Raw genomic sequence first — 20,564 nt, forward strand, 5'->3', positions numbered from 1 at the left:
GCTCCTCTCAGGAGTGCTTGCTTATTTTTTCTTCTTTTAAACTCCTGATATTCTGGTATCCCATGTGTCATAAACCACCTCCATTTCACTATTGGTGAAATTGAGAAACAGACTGTTTGTATGCATATTTAGAAACTCTTTGCAGAACAAGAACATTTTGTATGATTAATGTATCAGTGCGTTCATTAATTTCAATTCTATTGGAAGTATTTACTGAAGAGCTGCTAAAGATTTCTGTAGTATCAGAAATTTTTGCTTACAATGAAACAAATGCAGAAGAGTTTTATCAAGACCAAACACAGCATAGTAGCACCAGTTACATCCCAGGTTGCTTCCATTTACTCAGCTTGCTTGGTTCATTGGGTTTTTGAAGCCCTCCAAAAACCCCAAACTCAGATATTGAGACCATGTAGCCATTTGAGATTTCACAAAGTTTGAAATTATTTTTCTTATACAACTGAATGTAACTTAGCATGCCAACTTTTTGTGTAGAGTGGTTGTGCAGGGGCATCTTAAAGGTTTGGATTAGATGTCAGGGGGAAGGTTTTCACTGAGAGAATGGTGAGGCGCTGCCCAGAGAGGCTGTGGATGCCCCATCCCTGGAGGTGTTCAAGGCCAGGTTGGATGGGGCCTTGTGCAGCCTGGTCAAGTGCTAAATCCAGTTGTTGGCATCCCTGACTATGGCAGGGGGGTTGGAGTGTGATGATCCGTCAGGTCCCTTCGAACCCAAGCCATTCTGTGATTATGTTGCGGTGTTCCTATAATGCGATCAATTTATATGAGAAATTCCTAACTTTAGGTGTGCCGTTGAAAAGCAATTTACATGCAGCTAATGTATAACAGAACTTATTCAATTCAATGAAATTGAGGACAAAGAGCTAATTTTGATAAATAAGTTTTTAAACCATGTTCACACAGTAAGCAATGAAGGCTATTCTCGTACTGAAGAAATCAAACCCCTTTAAGATAATTGCAAACAAAATTTTGTTATGATTTTACATTTTCCCCCACAAAATACTGTAATATTATATAATGCTTAGGAAATGTTTTGAGATCACAGGATGGAAGATGGTATAGAAGTGCGATGTATTTATGATTATTATTAACATTTGATGATTCCCCTGGCTTTTCTTTCAGGATTTTCGACTTATTTCTGTTGCACATTTTTAATTGCTTAGAGAAATGATGTAGTCATATCTCAGAGTTGGTTTAATTGGAATTATTGATGTCTGAAGCAGCACCCAGTCTGGGAAAACTGGGTCTGATCAAAGTCTGCAACTAATGGTTTAGTGAAGTTATAAATTCAGTCTGTAATTAAAAAATGAAAGAGCGTGTGTCTTCAAAGTGAACATTTTGTGCTAAGGAAACAAGTCACTTCTTACTTGTTTGGAAATACTCATTGCAGTATCTGAAAAGAGGGTAGCAATAATGACTGAAGTTCTTAATCCCAGGGATTTGCTGAGGTTTTTCACCTGGAAGATTTTACTTGTCGTAGCTCTGAGCTCTCATACTTGCTGGTATGCTTTTTTCTTTTCAGTTATGTTTAAAACTGTGCCTGACGTGGCTGGTTCATTTGGGTATCAAGAGTTTTGATTTTCTCTCTTCTTTTTGCAATGGGAACCAAAAACTTGTCCAGGAAAGGACCCTTCTTCCATGCATCTCAATGTACTTACTGAACTGTGCGTGGGAAATCACAACGCAAACTGCTTTTCTTTTATGATGCATGTGTTATGACGGAGTTAGGAAACTGGGTAAATTTAATTGCTTTGGGGGTTGATGGATGCGTGGGTAGTGGTGTGATTGGAGAAAGTTCAGACTGAAATAGAGAATCACCTTTACTTGTATTATGAGCATGATGAAAAGAGTTTTGCTTTCTTTTAAATGATTCTGCCCAGTCTTTTGTTATAAAGGATCTTTTTGTTTAGCCTTCCTATTAACTGAAATAAATCTGTGTATATTCCAGAGTGGACAGGCACCTTCTGTTGAATGATAGCTGTTGTAATTCAGTGTGTTGTCTGGAATACCCACCACAGATTTCACCCTCCTTATGAAACTGTGTCAGTGCCTTCTCCAAATGTGTGCGTTTTTACCATGTGCTTTGTAATGATCAACCCATCCTGAAACATTTTTCCCCCCTAATTAAGGATGCAGAGAGCTTTGCATTACTCCATTTATGATCCCAAGAGCTCTTTTTACAATCCTTGTTTAGGGATTTGCTTCCTTGGGAGAGTTTGTAACTGTATGGATGAGAATGCTTTTCTGAAGCCATTAATCATTCTATGATTAAAGAAAACTAATTGAGAATATTTTCCATTATTACTGAAGTCTCAGGAGTGCTATAGGGCGTACATACTATTATAATCTAAACCTGCAATTTGTCTTTGCTCCTTGTACCCTTTGGTACAGTAATGTGTACTTGGAGAAGAATTTTAAGGGGAGTGGCTGACACTCCCCCACCCAGCCATGGTGAACAAAAAGTGCTTTTCACCATTGTCTCATCAGCTGCTGCTTCCTGTTAGCAGTGAGATTGTTTTTGCAAGAGTTATTTTACCCTTTGAGTAAGGAAGGGCTCAAACTAATCAAAAGACTGTTGGTCCTGCAATGTAAGTTTCCCAATGAAGTGGAGGAGGCAAATCACTGAAGAATATGTGGTAGGGAGCATTTCTGTCACAGGATGTACTAGATAAAATAACAGGTATTTCTATGGCTCTTTGATGTTGAACTTTAGTATTTCCAGTGCTAGATAGAGTGATGTATTCATCATATAATATACCTAAAGACTGTAAACAAATTAGTCTGCTAGCACTGGATAGTAATAGCTCATCAACGAAGCTCTGTGGGTGTAGCTAATGTCATTGGAATGATTCCTTCCATGCTGTACACTGGTGGGTATGTTTGTTTGAGAATACTGTATGTCAGAGTTTTGTTTCATAAGAAAGTACATTCATTTTTTGCAACCCTGATGCAATAACCCTGCAGCCTGCATCTAAATTATATCAGTGATTTTATTTGGAGTGAGTGTTCCTTTTCAGAACATCAACTATTTTGTTTTAACAAAAATCCCCATAAGGTGCTTCTTCTCAAATTCTGTGATGTTGGCAAGGAATCTGTAGCTCTTCAGTTGCAGTATGCCAAAATCAATTGCCAAAAGACTTCTGATTTTGGTTGATGGATTAATCTTTTTATCATGTACATAATGTATTTTGCCATCCAGATTTACTGAAGTGTAGTCCCACAATCTGTAATATGTTTTTAATATGGTCTTACCAATCACTGAACATTAAGTGAATCTGAATGTGTAGCATTTGTGCTTTGAACTAGCTTTAAGCAGCTTTGCGCATAAAAGTACTGTGCTATTAAGGACAGATTTGAATATATATATATATATTAAGTCTACATAATCCTAACTTTGTGGAAGCATTTCTCTGTGTGCTGAGAGTTTCATTGATTATGGGCTACTGCCATGAAAGATCTCTCCTGTTGATATTGTTCTCTCATTGTATTCTAGTGTGCATATCTAATATATTGAATAACTGCTTTTTATGGAATAGCTGCAGATACAATCCCACTATCTTAACTTACATGAATTAGCAGTCAGGGATAAAGAAACTGAATATTTCTTGAAAAATTAATCCCATAATGGGAGTGAAGATTGGCTTTACCACTACCTGATTTTTAAGAGTTTTTTTTTAGAGTGTAGAGAATGATAACCTTAAAGCCAGGAAATTGGACTGCAATTAAAAATTGAAGAGCATCTCACGTGTTGGCTTTAGGCACCTCTGCTCAGTTCAGTGTATCTTAGTCATCTCACCTGTAAATTGTGCATGAGACTGCTCTCTTCTGCAGAGGATCTAAACAAAGAAATGTAATAAATACCATTTGACTAATGGTCTGGCTTTCTGTACAAAACTGTTACCAGACAAAGTGTACATGGTTGACCTTAGGATGGAGATCATGCATAATTGTTACATCTTTCTGCAAAAATAGAGAGAAAAAGAATAAGCCCAGAGTCCTGACTAAGTACTCTGATATGATTAGGAAGAGCATGAAAATGAGAGGAGAATTCCTGAGGGTTGTGGGATATTTTCTTCCAGTACTTAAAGGGGCAGGAGGGGGAATGGCTGTTTGCGAGGGGGAACAGTGATAGGACAAGAGGGAATGGTTTTAAACTGAGACAGAGGAGGTTTAGGTTAAATAATAGGAGGAAGTTTTTCACCCAGAAGGTGGTGATGCACTGGAACAGGTTGCCCAAGGTGGTTGTGGATGCTCCATCCCTGCAGGCATTGAAGGCCAGGCTGGATGTGGCTCTAGGCAGCCTGGTCTGGTGGTTGGTGACTCTGCATGTAGCAGGGGTTTGAAACTGGATGATCTTTGTGGTCCTTTTCAACCCAGGCCATTCTCTGATTCTGTGATTTCCAGCAGGTACGAACAGGCTGAACAATTTTCCTGGAATCATCAGCTCAGCAGTAGTTGTAGTAGGTGAACTGAATGTTTAGAACTCTTTCTCTTCCATCTAAGCTAGCTACATCAAGCATGATAGCAGTATCCCTCCAACATATGGGAAGAGCTCAAATAAATAAAATGCTTATTGGCTTAAAATCCCTTCTGTTTTCAGGATTATATAGTTGGAGAGGCATGTTGACCCTCAAATCTGACAAACAGCCTGTGCTTCTGTTTAAAACTTCCCCTACTAATTGCAAAGTCAGTCTGTATGTTTCTGGCTTGTAAAGTGATAATTACAGTCCTGTTTGCGACAGAAACTGAAAGATATTGCTAAATATTAGATAGTTCTTCACCCAGCTTCAGATATCCCTGCCGTGCTTATCACTGAGCGGCCTGAATGCAGTTTTTGTTTCCCATGTCACTTAGCAGTTCCTAAATATGGGAATCAAAAACTCCTGTTTCAGCTCCACCGTTGTGAAGTGACATTTATTGGTGTCATTGGGGTCCAGTAGGCTGCAGATTCAAGTATGCTGCCTGTTTAGCATACAAATAGACAAATAAGAGTGCATGAGAAAGACATCCACTAAAGTGATAAAAACATCAGCATGGCGTATGTATTAAAAATGAGTTTGAGTAAATTAGATGTTATATATTAAAAGAATTAATCTTAAAAATTGCTGGTACCACTGGTCTGTGTTATATTATACTGATATCGATTTAATTTCATTTTTTTCTTGTTAAAGTCATAATGCTAAATTTGCACTTGTGTTTCAGATGATTAAAAATCTTGATAACACCAATCCAGCATTACAAAATAGAGCATATTACAGCTGTTCTTTAATTATCATGAGTGGAGGGTGCACCTTTAATCTCTGACAGCCATTTTGTGTCATTAAATTGCTCTGTGAGATTGATTATTCCTGAATTTGAGTTGTGTTTACTATCTCAACAAATCCAAAGTGTTATAGTTTAGAGCTGGGTCCTTAAAATAGAAAAGTAGACTAGAACCTGTGCCATTTACTGAGGCAACACTGTTCCTGCCTGAGAAGGAACTGCAAAGGCCAATATAAATATAGTGCAATTAAAATCAGTCTGTGAAAACAGCCATGACTGCTGGGGAGATTTATGTTATTTGGTGCTGTTCTCCCCCCCCCAGTCTCCTAATGAGTTAAAATGAAAGTAATTAAAAAAGAGGCAAAATGTCAAGGAAGGATTTCCTGTACAGCCTGTTCCTGGCTTTCATCAGGCAGAAGTAGAGTCTATCATCTCAATGGTGAGGCAGGAAATTGATTACTGAAGGTGTCAATAAGTATGGCTCAGATGTCTTTCTGACTTATAGCGTCCCTGTGGCCCTAATAACTGGCCCCATGAGGCTGAGTGGCAGCCACGAGTCATTATTCAAATAGAAGTAAATCATACAGTTTTCTGTGTTATTGTGATTTGCTATTTGTTTAACAACTAAATTGCTGTACTGTGTCTCAGGCATTGGTATTCTAGGCATGCTGGACTGTAAATCTAGGACAAGGTCGGAGTGTTGTAGCATCTTCTACTGCTGACTGGGAAAAGGTAGCAGACTCCTAGGATGGGCACTGTCAATGTATTACTGCTTTGTGTTGTCTGTGTTTAAAAATAAATACAGTGCCTTCTTGGTGACTGCAGAGAACTCTCAAAACTCAGGTGGGGTTAATCATATGGCCAGTGTAGGAGTTAATAATGAATAAAATTCAGCCTTTAAATGATTTCATGTAGAACGGCAGGATTATGATTTGTTTGCATTGGTTTAGGCATGCGGGAGATTTCTTTAGCGTGACACATTTTCATCTCTGCTCATCCAAAGTAGTCTGTGCTTTCAGGGTTGATCTGAAGCATTGCAATGACTCTTTGCAGCAGGGCAGTTGTGTGCTGGTGCTGCCAGTGACATCTCTTTCTTACTGATGCTGTCTCCTGGAAGAGTGTGTTGTGCACAGAACGTGCGCTGCAGTTGGCTGGGTGCATTTTTCTGGTGTTCTCCTGTTGAAGAAATGCACTGTAAGGTGGAATACTGAGTTGTAGTGCTCTGTAGATAGCAGAGTTAACTGGCAGGGTATGATTTTAATTCAGGAAGCCTGAGACTTGTGCAACCCCTTCTTGTTGGTACATGGCTTTCTTGATTAGGCCTCCTGATCAGCAGCGAACTAAAGATACAGACATGTATTTTTTGCATGAAAATGAGTACCACAGAGTGTGATGAACAGATGATCATATTACAAAACTCCTCTGTCTCATGGATGCTGCAGATTGTTAGCTATTGTGTCACACTTAATAGTTCTCGGTATTGTCGCACTGTGACTTAAATACAATGAAATATTAGGGGAAAAAATAAAAAGGAATCATTTTAATTTTACTTTTTCACTAGGTCTGACACCACTGTGTTTTATTGGAGGTAAATTATCCTATTTATCCTGTATACATAAGTACCTCTATGAATAGTGCAAGAAGTTGGGATGGTAGAAGTAAAAATTACAGGGCTGTCCTTAACAGGCTGGATTAACATCCTGTGAAAGCTTATTTAAAACCAACTGGTGCCTTTTCTATACAATACAAAAATGTGCCATTTTGGAGCTTTTGCAAAGCCATTATAATGGAGTGTTGCCAGAACCATTAACAATTCTGTGGTAATGACAGTTAGATAAGAGAGATAAGGTACAAGCAGGCAATGGAAGGATTTGTTCAAGATGTCTTTTACATGGACGTTGTAAGAAAACTTGAATGAAAAGAACTGCCATCAAAACCATAGCACTTCCAGACTGAAACAAACTACTAAGTGAACTAGTGTCATAGTATATGACACAACATTTGTTTCTGTCCCTGGCATGGGTAAGGCGCTGCTGGTGGAACTCCACTCATGTAAGATATCAAGGAATACAGGAAGAATTAATATAACTGAAAGCTTGTCATTTTTTTCCATCTCTGCAGGCTTAAGAAATTGTTTTGTGTCTTGCTAAAATTCAGTGACCGAAAGCTATTGATGGACAGAGTACTGCCATATGAAAGTCATGTAGTCTTGAGATCATTGGGTATGATATTTTACTTTATTGGCATAACCTACAGAGACTCAAACATGGGTGCTCATCTTTTTCTGTTAAGCAAGCTGCTGATCAGCTTTGGTGTCCTGGCAGACAGTATGAAAAGTGATTTACCAGTCAACTAATTTCCTATAGCATGAGCCTAAATCAGATGCACTTTCCAAAGGGCTCAGCTTCAGAAATGAAGTTCTGGAAAACTATAGATTTTGTAAGTTAAAAATGTAAAATTGACTGGAAAAGCCCCAGCACAGGACTGCCCCATGGCAGCAGTCTTTGAGTGAGAACATTCTCAGGTTCGACACTGGGGAAGAAAAAGAAGCAAGAAGAATTCATTTACAATTGACCCGCAATAGCAAAGTCACTCACTTTCCAAATAGGATTAAACTTGTTCTGTCAGCCTTGACATGTGAAAAGATCATGGTTGTAAATACCATTTACTGTAATGAATTGAAAGTGTCTGAGTTTGCAAGCAGCACTGGCCACTGATGGACAGCTAGATTTATTCAGTGTTTTAACACTAAAATTAGCTTCTGTAAAATAAAGGGAGTGCAGAAAAGGTTGTAGCAGTGAGAGATTATAAAACATAGAAAAAGGAGGAAAAAAAGAAGGAATTGTATTGAAGGATATTTCATTCAAATCAAATTTGTTGTGTGCCAGCGTGACTTCCTGCAGTCAATGAAACCGCATTGATGTACGTTTGTTTTTTTTTTATTGAGATAAACACTACACCCTGTGGTTACTCAGTAACCTTAACTCAGTCTTGCATCAGGATCAGACAGTATTTGTTTGCAGAACTAAATGTAGATTGAGAATATAATTTCACAGAGGTTGTGTGTTGTGTGCCACTTCGTTTGTATTTTCAGTGTGCCAGTTGCCTAGGAAAAACCTCAGTGTCTGAAAGTATATATAATATTTAGGGATAACTTGAGATTCTTTTTAGTTGATAATGTACCAGCTGAAAACTGTCCAACGTTAAATAAAATAACAAAAAGGCTGAGCTAAAAAGAGGTATCAAATATAACAGCTTCTTAAATTACCAGAAGGTTAACATATAATTAATTTGTTAATTTTAATTACTACCCTACAAAATGTGCTGGAAATATGCTCAAAGGGGAGAAGCAGCCAGGTGCCAGGCATGATTAACCAAGGTTACTAGCAATTAGAAGGTCTCTATTAACCATGTTATGGAAATTTTAAAAACACATTTACTGAAACTCAGCAGGGTTTTCAACTTGCTCTATATTTTCATTACTTTAGACTTATTGGTGTGGTGTCATTCTCTTCCAGCTAAATGCGTTACTGCGGATGAAACACAGACTGCCTTTTCTTTGTGCCTGTTATGCAAGCACTAGGTATTTGTTTTGTTCAGATAAACACAAATGATTAATTCTTGTTTGCGAAGAGTCTTGATGTCTTGGCACTCTGAGTGACAAGGAGCTGCAAAGTATTGCAGCTGAGTGCTGGGAACACCAATCCCAAAGAGAAGGTTGTCGCTTTCCAAGGTGCTCTGGGACACGCAGTTTATATGTGCAGCAAGAGCGTTGCTTGAAAAGGCCTTTCCAGTCCAGAACCTGCTCTACAGTGCTTTACATTTGCAGTCTAACTTGTGATTTTAAACCAACAAACCAAACTCAAATCAACAACAAAAAGAGCAAAATCTCTGTATGTTTGCTTTGCATTTTAAACAAAACGCGCTGTGAATGAATGTCTTATGTGTCTCAAATTCCACTATGTACTGCTGTTCTGTTTTACTGCCGCATCAGTCATGTTGAAGTGTCTGTTGTCTGGAAGCATGATAAACCATGATCCATTCGAGGAAGACTTTAAAAAATGAAAACAAAAACAAAACAAACAAACAAAAAAAAACAACCTAAAGCATTGGTGTCAAAGGAAATTAATTTCCTGGATGGCTTGTGTTTTTCTCTGAGGCAGATATTGATGAGTGTGCAGAGGGGATCATTGAGTGTCACAACCATTCACGCTGTGTTAACCTCCCAGGGTGGTACCACTGTGAGTGCAGAAGCGGTTTCCATGACAATGGAAGCTATTCTCTTTCCGGGGAGTCCTGTGTTGGTAAGCAATGATCAGCATAGTGCTGGTTGTTTTTTTCTTGCGTTCTGCATGGTGTTATAAAGTGACTGCTGAGACACTGTCCTTAACAGTTTCTGTGTTTAAGGCTAAAATGAGAAAGCAAGCAAGTGTGTCCGCATTTGTCAGCATCCCCAGCCACGCGGTGCGGGCGCTGGTTTAAGAGGCATCACATTTCTGCACGGTTATCACAGGAGGGAGGCACTCGGAGATCCAGTATGTGACTTAGTATGCTTTGCCATTTATCATAATAAGCTGCTTTACAACCTGAAGGGAGGGTGGGCTGTCTGGGGAGCAGAATGGCCCACAGAAGAAAAAGAGATACTCCTCAGCTTTCAGATCTCAGTGCATGTCCTTATCGCTTCGTTATGTTCTTCTTTATTATTTTTTTTTTTTTTGCATTCTTTCATATCTTCATCATTTTATTTTTGGCATTATGCAAATAGCACCGTGCACTTTGTGCACCGTATTTGGAGAAGAACACCCTGAGAGCATGAAGGGAGAGGAATTTTTAAAGGGTGCGGAGGAGTTTGTCAGTTCTTCCTGTGATCATTTGTTTCTGTGGGAGGACAAAGGATGAGGCTCCACGAGGGTTTATTTGGAGCTGGTTCTCGCAATCTGGTGCCTTGAATGTTCATAACACTTTGTGTCCCAGCACAAGAAGTAAGCGGTAATACAGCAGTAAGTAATAAAGCAGTGAAGGCAGCTACCTCTGCTTAACCATCTTTCTAGGTGTTTGTTTATTCTCAAAAGAATTGTACATCATTTCTGTATATTATCAGATGTGTTTAAAATGGTTTGCCAAGGATCCCATTATAGCTGCTATTGAGGTACAGATGCACTTCTCTTAATTCTCTGTCCTTCCTTAGGAATTAAGGCATTTTTGCTTCTCTGTGTTTTCAGTGGAAGACTTTCTTTTAATGCACTAAATCCTGTTTATCATGCATAAGTGCAAAGGGCTCTCCTTAAGATTTAAAGTACACAATTAAAGTAAAAGTTAGAATCGTATTTTTTTTTAATGTGCATTTATAACTGGTTGTAACGCGCTTTTCAATTTTTTACAAATTGTAGCTATTAGGGGAAATGGGTCCTTGGGATGAGATAACATTGTGGTTTAAAAATGCGGAGGAAAAATACTTGTTTTCAAAAAACAGTATTTGGTAGATTACCCTGCCAAACTACATTAGCTTCTTATATATTGTCCTAAGCTGACCAGGGAGCACGATAACATTTCAGCAGTGAACTTGATTGGGGTGGCTGAGTTATACTAACAAAAAACAACGCGAAGCAAATGCAACCCAAGTCTTTACAGCATTTTGTGACTTAAATACCACGTGAAAGTCATATATTCTTAACCAGGTTCTCACATGTTAAGAATTCTGCTCTGGTTTATTTAAGTACTGCAGAATGAGTGATGGGCAGAGCAATGGTGAAAATACTTTATCAGAAATCAAAGTGATGTGAAATAGTCTTTGAAAAGCTCTTAGGAAATTGGAGATAAAGGGCATTTGCAGCATTCCTTGTGTCTGCTTGTGCTTGTGCTGCTGCCATGGTGATCTCCATCTCTTTTCAGGCTGACCTCAGGAAGCTGTTTTCTTGCTTGGAAAATACAAGACTCAGAAGGGTTGACATTGGACTTGATGATCCTAGGGGTCTTTTCCAACCTTCATGATTCTAAAAGACAGATGCACAGACATGGCTGTGGTTTTGAATGGCCCATAGGTAGGCTCAGTTGCTGAAAAGTTGGGTAGGTGAGGTGCTCTTATAAACAGAATGTGAAACAGGAAGTGACATTATTTAACAAAGTCACTTTTCTGAACTGCTGCAGGATACTGGTAATGAAGAGAGTAAACATTACTTTTGTTTCATTGCACTTCTTAAGCAGTTAGAAATGAATTGAAAGACTTTGCTAATCCGTATGAACAAAGAGATTTCAAAATGTGAAGTTTATTTAAGAACACAAGTAGGAACTGGTCAAAATGACATCTAGACAATAACACACGTTCTTGCTTCAACTTAGTTACTTGAATACTGGCTTTTGTCATGTTACAGAGCTTACTTGCACAGTGGAGTACTTAGGGTCAAGGCCAGAGTCACTCTCTATTTCAAATAAGAGGGTTCATTTGCTTAGCAACAGCGTTTTGTCCTAGGATTGTATTTTACTGAAATCCTAGTGTGCATCTGAGCTGGATTTGGCCTGTTGCCCTTCAGTGTGTTTTGAAGCATTTCTTCCCTCCTGAAGGACAGATCTTGGAGAACAATAAGCAGGCAAAGGAGAACATAAAAAATGAAATTGTTAAAAGCTGCATCAGTAAAATAATAACAGAAGAAAAATAATTAGTGAGAGGGAGTACTGAGCTGTGGTGCATAGCACAATGCCCAGGCAGCTGGTGTGGGGTGGCTCCACTTCCCCTCTTGGGATGGCACTTGGTCATTGTTTGTAGGTTCTCAGCAATGCTTGCAGAACACTTAAAATACATATATGTATCTATCTGGGGAGTGTTGTGATACCTCAGAGATCCTAAAAGCTTTACTTCATTGCCTATGAGATAACAGGAGATGTGGTGGGGAAGGTCATAATATTGTGCTAGAGCTTGGGCAAAGGGATGGTTGACTTGGCCAGGGTTCTTCAAGCTTGACTAAATTCCTTATTGCTTAAAATATCAACACAGATGACTTGGAAAAGGGAATATATTTTCACAGCCATGCTTTTACAAAAGATATCAGCTTAGTAAGGAGATGGTGAGCAGAGTCAAATTAAGAGTGTAATTTAATTTCCAGCAGTATCATTTTTATGACGCACTGGCCTTTCACACTATGTTATTTAGAACAGCGCTTGCAGACAAAAGACAATTGCTATATCTAAGTTGCTACCAAAGTCTCTTCTGCAATAAAAATACGTTCTTTTCCCTCTCCTTCCTCCCCTTCCTCCATTTTCCCCTTCTCTCCATTTTTTTTTTCTTTAAATATGAATTCTGCTACAATTTAGGATTAAAAAACCCCCAACAAAATGCTTTATAGAGCGTTCCTTGTCAAGATGCAGCTTATCCCAATATTAACTACTATCCACTGTAATCATGCTGATGCAACTGGTGTGCATTGCTGCTTCCCTGCACTAAGTACCTGTTGCCAAATACTACTAATGCAATTGGTTATTATTGAATAAACTCTCAACACAGAATTTTCAGTGTCAGCCTTGAAGATTATCAGAACCAAAAAAGGGCAAAACTGTCAAAGAGAATGCTTGCTTAGGAGAAGTAGTGTGTCACAAAGCTCACTCCTATCTGAAGCTGAAAAGTAGAAGCAATTTAAAGTAAACTATACACATCTCTCTCCATATCCCTTTATGAGAGTTGATTCTCATCTGTAGAGGATTATTCAGTTCACAGAGCACTGAATTTCTGATTCCTTTTACACACTGCAGGCTTTAGTATGCTCCACATTGTGCTACAGTGTTCTCTTTTAACTAGGTTTGAAATCAATGGAAAAGCAGGTTTGTTTTCTGTTTATTGTGCCCTCTTTCTTGTCAATAAGAAAGCAAGATCCATCCCATCCTTCAGAAATTTTCCTCTCTGCCTGAGAAGTGCTTTCCTACCATTAGAGAAGTGGAATGTGGACAGAAAGGTTTATATATACAGAATATCCAGGATCAACTCTTGAACTCCACTCTGCTCATAGAGCATGCAGCTCATGATATTAGTCTCTATCTGTTAATTTTGTGCTGCAAGACAAAAACAATCTTGCTTACTTCCCACTTAGTAAATTCTGATTCTTGCGTACTGTGAGAAATTTGGGTTTTACATCTTTAAGACAATTGTGCTTAGTAGTTTCTATACTTCTAGAAAGCATTAGTAAATCCTACATTCTGAATCTAATTTACTATACGATGTTCTTTAGTAGCCCATTATATCTCTATAGAATACAAACACCATCATAAAATGTTTTCTAGTGAAAAGAATGTGTCTGTTTAGTGATTTTTCAGAGCTGAATCCAAGTCACTTATTTTTGTTTTAGAAGGAGAAATAAGTAATTTTGTGACAAATTGCATGTGAAAAATGATTTGTCAAAACAGTGTTTAGTTAACTTGTAAACACATTAGCTTGGGAGTCCAACATACGTTTTACACGTAATATTATATGTAATGGCTTAATGTAGCATAACAGTTAGAATTAGCATATTAGTAGGGTTCTTTTTTCTGCAGCAACTTATCATGATATTACAGAGCACCTCACTGCATGACATGCTTGCACACATTTATTAAGATGCTATAGGAAAGTTATACCATTAAAACCTGAATAGCTTGAAAAGCTAAGAAATGGAGTGGCTGGGGACTGGTTTGAAATTTCAGTGAAACCAAGTTAATGAACTTGTGTTGATATGTACAGTCATGCTTGTCTTCTACCCATTCAAATCCAATGTCTGTGGGACCTCTCATAATATCTGAGGCAAATTACTTCTCGTTACAGCCAAAAAGGATGGAAAAGGAAATTGCATCTCAGGGGATTATTCTATTTCATTTTGATTCTGCTTTCTTGTATGCCCATGTTACCAGGCTATATTTATGTACTTCAAAAGCATATTAAGAAATGAGCATGTCTTGTGTCTTGCGTGGCTTTTCTTTTTTTTCCCATCCACACAAAAGGACTAGTTGCATTATAGCTAAAATATCTATTGGGTACTTCTGTTGTGTGCTTGTGTGGAGAAGCATACATTTAAAGTATTTGAAGAGTGAAGATCTCAATCTGTTTTACAATAGCCCTGTACAATGTTTGAGGTGGCAAGTCTTAGCAGCAGTCACTTTGGTGTTGGTGATATATTGCTGATATAAAATAGCAGGCTAGCTGTATAAACAACTCTCTGTTTATAGTCAGTGCTGTTCTGTTCTTGCACTCTTCACTTTTGAAAAGAAGCTGTTCAGTGGAGAAATAAAGCTCTGCCCTTTTAATGTGTGTTAATTAGTAGTTTATGCAGCAGGTGATCTCAATATAACAGGTAATCTTGCAAAACCATACTCTAGGTTTGAATAAATAGAGGAAAGTGAAATTGTATTCACACATTGATAGACTGTATGGAAGAACTGATTCCTGCAGAATTCAATACAGATGTCTTGTTCTTGAGTTACATAGAAAGACTAGGGATTCTCCTTGTTGTTTTGTGCATTTGCTTGTCTGTTCTTAAACACTGCTTAGTTTTAGAGATGAGTGTTTCACCTTTTGCTTGGTGTTGTTATGATGGGCAGTGATATTTGTGTACAGTTTTGCCTTGTGCGTTGTTGTGTGTTGAAGTTGTGGGCCAGTATTTTCTGAAACCAGCAAATGGAACTTGATGGGAGCATTGGGAATTTGAGCTGAGCAAGGATTTGAATAATATAAAAATAATCTATATGCAAGAGCCTTATCATACAATTTTCATATTCATTAGAAGATTGTTTTGGACATGTTCAGAATTTTAAACTATGCTGAATTCTCAACAGCTACGTTGACACACAAATTCCAATTGTGAAATGTCACAGTAAATATGGCTGTTTTCTTCCATTTTCTACACAGCGATGTACATGCTGATCTCACATCAATGTCAGCAATACCATGTGATCTCCATTATGTGAAATGACTTGGTTATGCTAAATAGGAGCTAAAAATATGGAATCATTTGTCAGTGGTTTTTTGTGCGTGTGTGTTCCCTCCCCACCCCCCATTTTTTCCCTTTTTGGCTTGCAGAAAGAAAGAACAAAAATACAGAGACTTTATGACTTATTTCCCTCAAGTTCCTGGGAATGCTGCTGACTGTTTGTTCAGACTTTTAGAAATGTAATTTGTGACAAGAAACAAAAATGCCAGAGGGATGTTCTCAGAAAATTAGCTCCATTAAAAGTTCAGCTGGAAATGAGAGCAGTGTCCAAGCCTTTTATATTTGATTAATAGCTAAAAGTTTTAAATAATAAATGCCGTATAATAATAAGAAACCATCATTTGTATCAAGAAAGAAAAAAAAAACAACCACAAGCAATTAGGAATTTATGTTCATGTTGTGTTACTCAGCTTTGCTTGGTTGGTTTCTTTGTCAATAATGTCGCATTTACCAGGCTGGACCTCTCTTAATAGGGGCATCCTTTTTATTTGTGCTGAACCGAAAGAAGCAGCAGTGTGTAAATTGGGTGTTCTTCCCTTTTGGATGTATATAACGCATTAAGTTGTGCAGTATGAACAGGTCGTCACCACTGAGAATATGAATAATGTTAGTTTTGATAATTGCTAACATCTGGCTTTCCATAAATCTGTTAAATTATATGGAAGCAGAATAAGTTTTCTGTGTCCTAAGTAAAGAAATTACATGGAGCTGCATAGGCAATATTGCTTTATGTTCAACTGCGAAATCCTTTCCATTTTCAACTGTGAAAGATACCCTTCTAATCTGCACTGTGATCCCACTGCATACTGTAGATATGCAGCTCAAAAAGCCCTTAATATGGCATAGAGTATATTGACAATTTTATATTGCCTGTTGAGGTCAACAGAGACCAAGTGAGTGCTGCACCTATGCCTTTTTCTTTGACAAAAATAAGACAATACAAAGTCTACTGAAAGGAAAATGGTATTTTAAAAAGTATTTTTAGTCTTAGTGTAGCCGTATGAATATAGTTCCTTCCATACCAATTTATTCATACCTCTCTTCATGTCACTCTTCATGGCTTTTACTTACATACTGTGGCTCTGCTAAAACAGTGAACAAGTTTCAGTTTCTCTTAGTGGGAGTACTTTCTTCTTCTTTGTGTCATTGCTAAATCATGCTATTCCTGCACTGATCATGCTTGGAGCTTATGGAGAATAGTGCTCTACTATTTTGGTGTAAAATCCAGAACAGAGTAGACAACAGACTTATTCCTAAGTCACTGGAAAATCATAATACGCCTTTATCTGAAGGCAGATCAGTGATCAGTGATAGGTAGTTCCACTAGCTATATTGGTCTCAGCATTTACAGTTAAGTCTATTAGAGAGAGTTTAAGAATTCCTTGTAGAATCAACATGAACACTAATGAATAAGTTGTGAAAGTGTTGAATGTCAAACATATGTAGAAGATAACAGAAAGAAGTTATTCTTTTCCACCAGTGAAAATTCAGTAATTTCTTAATATTGGAATAACATTCGCCCTGTGGAAAAGCATGCCCAAAGCATTATAAATCTTCTGTCTTGCAGATATTGATGAGTGTGCCTTAAAGACCCACACCTGTTGGAATGATTCAGCCTGCGTGAACCTGGCAGGAGGATTCGACTGCCTTTGTCCATCTGGACCATCTTGCACTGGAGACTGTCTCCATGAAGGTGGCTTCAAGCGGAATGGGCAGGTGTGGACCCTGAGGGAGGACAGATGCTCCGTTTGTTCCTGCAAGGTGAGATCATGTCAGAAACCCCATATTGCAATGCCACTGGTGCTGGCAAAATGCTAGTTCTGAGCCTATGATGCTGGGACAGAAGGTAAGATTGGCTGTGAGCACTGAAGCTGTCACTGGGAAATCTTGGGGCTGACTTTTTTTTTCCTTATTGTGCAAAACTAGCTGCAGCTGAATAGTGACTAACCTTTCTAGCTTGACATCCTATGGGCTGGAACTATTTAGGGCAGGCCTTCATGGGGATCTGGTGATCCTTCAATGGGATGTGCAGGTGATCGGCTTACTATGGATGCTAAAAAGGGCTTTCACCTTCTGTTTCATGTGAATATGCATCTTTCAGTATTCATCAGTTGTGTTTCTCTTTGGCCTGAATACATGCGAATTAACTAGCTAAGAAGGAATGACTAGGGGACTTGCCATTAAGCACTTATTTCATTTTCTCAAGTGGAGAGGAGAGAGGCCATCATTCTCCTTTGCATCCCAGCTTGGCTGTGTTGGCAGTTTTCCCACTTGAGCAGTGCAGCACTCTTTGCACCTTTGGAGAAGCCAAAGATATCATATATATCATATATCTACTTGAGAGTTAACAGAACCATTTTTTGTCTTTATTTTAAAGAGTGGCACTGCTACTGAAATGCGCCCTAACATTTAGTAGAACTGTAGAATTGCACCAGTCTGAGGAATGGTAAATCTTTCATGGCCACTTTGACCTGATATGTTCATAGCACTGGTAAAGCTCTGCTTAGATACTGCTGAAACACTATAGGCCCTTACATAATTAAAATGAAATTCTGGCTACTGTGACATGCTGAACATAAAGAATGAGAAGTGACCTGTCTATCCTTGTGTCTTAATGCTTGTGTGCCATAGAAACACCAGAGAGTGTGGAGGGGCTGAGGGATGAAAAGTTATGTTGACATTACAAGAAACTGAAAGCTTCATCATGTCTATATTGCAGCAGGATACCAGAAGGGAAAATGAAGACTTTAGAGTGAATAGAGCCCACAAACTACCCTGTTGTTTTGGGCTCAGATGGAAATATATTCTTGTTAGTTGCTATATTTTTTATTTCAAGTAGCCTCGAGCTCCCTAAAACTCCTCCCTTCAGAAGCTAAAGTATACAACTCCACTGAATACACATCAAGGTTTTATTGTAATCTTGGGGAACAGGCTGGCTTATGAAAGGATTCCTAGTCAATAGAGTAAACAGTTTAATACATGTGAAGACATCTGGTCTGCCTTTGCAGAATTATAACTATTACTGTTCCTATTTTAGATTGCCTGTAATTTGTTTCCTTTGCCATTTCTCACTGCTCTTATTTCTTATGTTGAATGCCGTTATTAGTATATGAAAATACGTGAAATGATTGACTAGTGCATAGATCTTTTAAACCAGGCTTGGCAGTGCTTTTTGCTGTGACTCTTCCTTTATATCTTTCCCATTTTTTAGTCTTTTTTTCTCTGTGAATTAACATTTGCATTTTATTTCATGCCAATAACTGCCTTGTTTCAAGAGCCAAATTCTTGTCTGTAGAGCAGGGAGAGCTCTTCTCCATCATATCCCAAGCAGAAAAGAGCCTTCACTCAGTATCTATTGAAATCTGTTTTTGAGACATATTTTATAGATTGTGATTGCTTCCAGTACACCAGATGACTCTCCAAACCTACTAAAGGGCTTTACCATTTCAGTGCAGTTGCACAGAGAGCTGGTCCTGATTGACCTTTGTGCAGCTTGCTCTGTTTTCAGTGAGGAGAAGGGCAGAGTATAACTAAATCATTCTTTGTACTTCTTACTCTGACTTTAAAATGATCCTATTTGTCTGTTTTCTCTAGGAAACAAATCAGAGTTTCGGCTTGAAAGTAATATGCTTTCATTTGGATTTTCTTTTGTTAAACTTATTGTAGAGAGGGATATGTTTTGTGCAGCAACTGGAATGCATGGATCCTGTCTTGAAAATAATTTGACACAGAATCCAGTACAAAGGAAACCAGATAGCAAACTTTACTTTGAAGTTCTTTAGGTAAGATTATTTGTGGAGTAGAATAATATCAAATAGGAGAAGTTGTATTACTTCAGTTGTATTCCAAAGCAGAGAGGTTATTCCAATGTTTCATCACACCTAGTATCTTCAAACTAGGACAAAGTTTATAAAGCCATAAGCTCTTAAAAAATAATTAGTTGACTGTATAATTAATGTAGCACCCTAAGTGTGTTTGATACATCCTCTACAAGTATCTTCCTGAACTACTGTTCAGGAGTTCCCCTCTGCTGTAAATAAACATATGCCTGATTGTGTGTCAGGCTATATGTGAGTTTTTGTGTCAGTCCCCTAATTCAGACAACCCTTCATTCCCGATGCAAAAGAAGTCTGGGAGATAAGCATAGCACTGGGAACACTGCCCAGGTGAAATGTGTTCCTGATGGTGAAAACAGCATGGTGGTCTGGTTTCTTCAGTTCTTACTTATGTCCCATTGGCTTTGGGCTCCTGAGGAAAATTGAGTCACCCCTTCCAACGATTCCTTTGCAAGTCAGCTTTTCTTTGTTAAGAGCATTTTTGTGTTCATAGCACTGACACTTACGAAGCCTATAGAACCGTAAGAAAAGCAAAGAGGAAGAGATATTAATAAGATGCTAAATGTCATTAGCCCATCAAAAGGAAATAAGTTATTTTTTTTTCTATTATTCTTAATTCTTCCTATCAAAACCCATAATTCTTGTGCAGACCTCCAAAGATGCGAGTACAGTGCTATAGCTTAAGAGGCTTTATGTTATTGCAGCATAGGAATAAAAACACTTTTTGAAAGGCATAGAACTTAATGAGATTCTAGATAAAACACAGATGCTTAAAGAATAAGGACAGTAGCAGTGATTACCAAAAGGTCTCTGGCAAAATTATCATGTCTTGTCAGTGTTCTGAAATACAGAGAGTGAAGGCAAACTAAAAGGTTAGCTACTCCCCAGAGGTGGGAGCGTGGTAGCTCAGAGTAGTGGATAACTACCATTGCTGTCACCAGATGAAAGAGGAATTTGAAAAATAATCTTGAGAGCTTAGAAAGTAAAGTGGGCTCAAGCAGACAGGTAGTTGCTAATCATTATTTATCAGCACTCCATTATGAAGAGGAGACAGAGCGCTGTAGTTGGTGGCACTAGGCTGCCAAAGCACCTGGCACAGCTCACCTGGAACCTGATGCCTGCTGTTGGCAAGAGGTGGAGTCAGTCCCCCTTTTCCACTTGTGAGGACAGAGATTTGGTCATAACTCTCCACTAAAGAAGGTTTTCAGTTCTCTTTCACCACTCGCCAAAATGGGAGGACAACTTTGTCTTTGAGGGGGAAACGCTTAATTCCCTGTCTTGCATATGGCCAGTAGGAGCAGGCAAAGAACTGAGCCATGAACCATATTCCTTACTTCTGATTTACTCCAACTACTAGAACCAGGGAAAACAAAGATTGTTAATTCTTTCTCCTGTGGCTAAAGTGACAAATCAGCCACAAGCACAGAATTCTCAGTTACCTTAATTTGATGCAAAGCCAATGGGGCAATCTAGTCGTATGCCCTGTGGCTATTGAAAGCACTTC

General features: G+C 38.4%; 1 protein-coding gene across 5 annotated transcripts in view; it reads left to right on the top strand.

Moving 5' to 3' along the window:
* NELL1 (neural EGFL like 1) overlaps window positions 1-20,564 on the top strand; it is a 240,186-nt gene that overhangs the window by 212,400 nt on the left and 7,222 nt on the right. For 3 of the 5 annotated variants that reach the window (XM_085549861.1, XM_085549862.1, XM_085549863.1), the window contains one exon: window positions 16,792-16,985. In XM_085549861.1, the coding sequence (XP_085405987.1) occupies window positions 16,792-16,985 (194 nt within the window). Of the gene's footprint in view, window positions 1-9,440; window positions 9,582-16,791; window positions 16,986-20,564 lie in introns of all 5 variants that reach the window. The other 2 variants (XM_015863431.3, XM_085549860.1) reach the window with 2 other exon arrangements.

This window comes from Coturnix japonica, chromosome 5 (assembly GCF_054131305.1).
Source record: "Coturnix japonica strain WE chromosome 5, WE-NBRP24, whole genome shotgun sequence".
NCBI lineage: Eukaryota > Metazoa > Chordata > Aves > Galliformes > Phasianidae > Coturnix > Coturnix japonica.